Source organism: Sinocyclocheilus grahami, unplaced genomic scaffold (genome assembly GCF_001515645.1).
Source record: "Sinocyclocheilus grahami isolate Dianchi unplaced genomic scaffold, SAMN03320097.WGS_v1.1 scaffold5.1, whole genome shotgun sequence".
NCBI lineage: Eukaryota > Metazoa > Chordata > Actinopteri > Cypriniformes > Cyprinidae > Sinocyclocheilus > Sinocyclocheilus grahami.
In genome coordinates, this window is record NW_015505184.1 from 49,424 (window position 1) to 52,809 (window position 3,386).

Below are 3,386 nucleotides of genomic sequence, written 5' to 3' on the forward strand. Positions count from 1 at the left end.
TATTTTTTGCATTTACTATATCACCAGATATTCGACTTATGGCACTTTCAAGTTCAGGTCGTTCATTTTTTTCTTTGGGCCATCATCCCATCCATGATGAGAACATGAAATTAGCTATTAACATTGTGAAACATGTCCTAAAAATAAAAGAATTAAAAACAACAAGTAAAATACAAAGCATGTAGCAAACTTTACTGACATTGAAAAAATGAGCCATAAATTATAAATAACAATAATGACAGCTAGGAAATGTGCTATGATCATACATACATTTTCTTTTTTCATATTACAAGCTCCTTGTACATTCAGTGGTGATAAAAAAAAAAAGGCAAAGATGAGTTCACATGATAAACATTAGGCCTACTATATAAAGATTTTTACACCTGGAAAACCAGTCAACACTTCGATAAAGGCTCAATCATATGTGTAATTTTTATTTTTATTTACAAATCATACAGAAAGTTCCATATAATCCTTTAAACATTCATTATAACTCAGTGCAATGGACAGAATGATACAAGAATCATATGATTCACTATGATAATAAGGAATTAAGAGCAGCACAAAAGTTAAATGTTAATTAAAAGTTAATATTTAAAAATACCAAATGCATATTATGAAGTCATAATCTAGCTCATCATTGTTTTCCATAGCTAGTAAAGCAATAATATAAGAACCGCATCTCTTGTACAATAATATATCTTGATCTATGCACTTTGCACTTATACATTCTGTGTATGAGGAATTACTTTTTATCATTTAAGACATTAATTCATCAAAATATTGGTTTACAGTACAATGACCAACTAACAACTCCAACCCAGGTTGTTTAAATACATTTAAGCAGAATTAAGACACATTGTTAAAGCACTTCTCCTAAACAACAACTTCATTAAAATATCAAGTCAGTCAAGATCTGACATTCACAGTCCTAATTACATTCTACGTTAAATATCTTATCGAACTGCGCTTATTATGATTTACAAAATCCCCAATCAATTTTGCCCCAACTTTTAACTCCATTCTTGGTTTTTGAGTGCCAAGAACAATCACACAGTCCATCCTGTAAATAACGTGCTAGACCAAATCTGATCAAATGTTTTAAAGCAATTTATAATCTTTCCCTGTACCTTTTGCTCTACTACAGAAGCTTTCCTGTCCAATCTGTGCCTGAGAGTTCACCTTTATAACTCGCCAGGACCCTGGTGCTTGTGCATTAGATTGCTACTGTACACATGTCCTTGAATTACCATAAGGCTATTACTAAATTTATACAGGACAGGCATAGGAGTGGACAGTATGTAAGTGAACATTTATGTACTGTAAGTCTGTATGTATTTGCTTGTATGAGTATGTTTGCCTCATGTTGGGTGGTTTCTTCACCAGGCTACAGGAGAGGTCGTGTGAGGGCTCCTGGGGCTGCGTGGAGGGTTTTCTGTAGTCTGGATATCACTCAAAGCCCTCTAAATTCAGCAGCACACAACAAACATATTGAAATACATATATAACACCTTTAAACTGCATTTAAACCATGGTCACTCTTAAAAATAAAGGTTCAAAAAGAGGGTTATCATAACAATGAAACTTAAAAAAACATTTTGGGTTTCCTAAAGAACCTTTCAGTGAAGTGATTAAATTTGGATATAATCTTGGAAATATTTAGCATTACATCACTTGGTCAACAATGGATCTTCCGTAGTGAATTTGTATTTTTGGTCAGAAAGGAAGGTTTAACGTTAAAACACCTGATGATTGATTTGTTTCTTACAAACATGCAGCTTTTCGCTTCACAACACATTAATTGATGCACTGTAGTCGTGTGGATTATTATTATGTTTTTATCAGCTGTTTGGACCCTCATTCTGACGGCACCCATTCACTGCAGAGGATCTTGCCCATTTCTTGCTCACCAATGCTACATTTCTCCAAATCTGTTCTGATGAAGAAACAAAATCATCTACATATTGGATGGCCTGAGGGTGAGTACATTTTCACTTTGGGTGAACTATTCCTTTAAAATAACGTCTCGGTTACGTATGTAACCCTCGTTCCCTGAAGGAGGGAACGGAGATGTCACGTCGGTGACCGACAAATTGGGATCTTGCTTCGAGAGACCAATCTACTTCGAGAGTAAACTAAACGAGCCAATGGACATTGGCATGCATTAATTGCATCCAGCTGCCACTGATCACTGATCAGCATAAAAAGCCAGCCAATCCAACGCATACCAGGTTTTTGCTGAGGAGCCGAGCCGGTGACCCGACCGCTCAGCGGGGGTACAGCAGCCGTGGTGACGGGACGTGACGTCTCCGTTCCCTCCTTCAGGGAACGAGGGTTACATATGTAACCGAGACGTTATCGTAGCACTACCCACTCAGTGAGATTGGATAACACTGGGAAAACGTACCCGTTCCACTTGGAACAGGAACGTTGCGGAAGCCCCATCCTTCCCGAAAGAGGTTTCGGAAGCACTTACACATATGACATCCATTTAGGTGCATATGGAAGATTAGAGGCGATTGTAACCCTAATGGAAATGGCAGAAGTCTGCCGGGGAAACACGGGCTCTGAGGCTATACAGTGGACTTTACACATATGGAACCCAGCCCTCTACCGGTTCTCACGGATTCCTCGAATGAGGGTCTGGCGCCGGACGTTCCGCCACGTCTGGCTGCCGAGGGGATGGAGGAGCTTGACAGGGTCTACAGTACGGACTCTCTGGAGCGGTTTTAGCAAGCCGACACTAAACCGGGGCCTCTCAGTGCCTCTACCCGTTTGAGGTGAGAACACAGGAGGATACCACGGACCCTGGGTGCACCTGCAGCGGAATATGCAAGCCAGGCCCCGTACGACAACCTCTCCCCCTCCGCTACCTCCGGTCTTCGAGATCTCCACCCGGAACTGCTTCACTCCCCTCCACGAGATGGAATGCGACGCTGTGACCGTCGGAGACTCCATCGTCCGGCACGTCCGTGCTACGATAGCTGAAGGTAAAGTGCACACCCACTGTTTCCCTGGTGCTCGTGTTCTCGATGTTTCTGCCCAGATACCCGCGATCCTGAAGGGCGACGAGAGCCCTGGAGTGGTCGTGCTTCATGCCGGGGTTAACGACACCAAGCTGCGGCAGACGGAAACACTGAAGAGGGACTTCAGGAGCCTGATCGAGACGGTGCGCAGTACATCGCCCGTGACGACGATCATCGTGTCAGGACCGCTTCCTACGTATCGACGAGGACATGAAAGGTTCAGTAGACTTTTTGCTTTAAATGAATGGTTATTGTCATGGTGTTAAGAACAGAAACTGCTCTTTGTTAATAATTGGAATCTTTTCTGGGAGCGTCCTAGGCTTTTTCGCACTGATGGCCTGCACCCCAGCAGAGTCGGAG

At 41.9% G+C, this 3,386-nt stretch overlaps 1 protein-coding gene across 1 annotated transcript in view; it reads right to left on the reverse strand.

The window, feature by feature from the left end:
• Positions 1–255: 255 nt before the first annotated feature.
• grid2ipa (glutamate receptor, ionotropic, delta 2 (Grid2) interacting protein, a) overlaps positions 256–3,386 on the reverse strand; it is a 35,241-nt gene continuing 32,110 nt past the window's right edge. The window contains 1 exon segment of the mRNA XM_016269857.1: positions 256–1,463. Within this exon segment, the coding sequence (XP_016125343.1) occupies positions 1,380–1,463 (84 nt within the window). The 3' untranslated portion in view covers positions 256–1,379.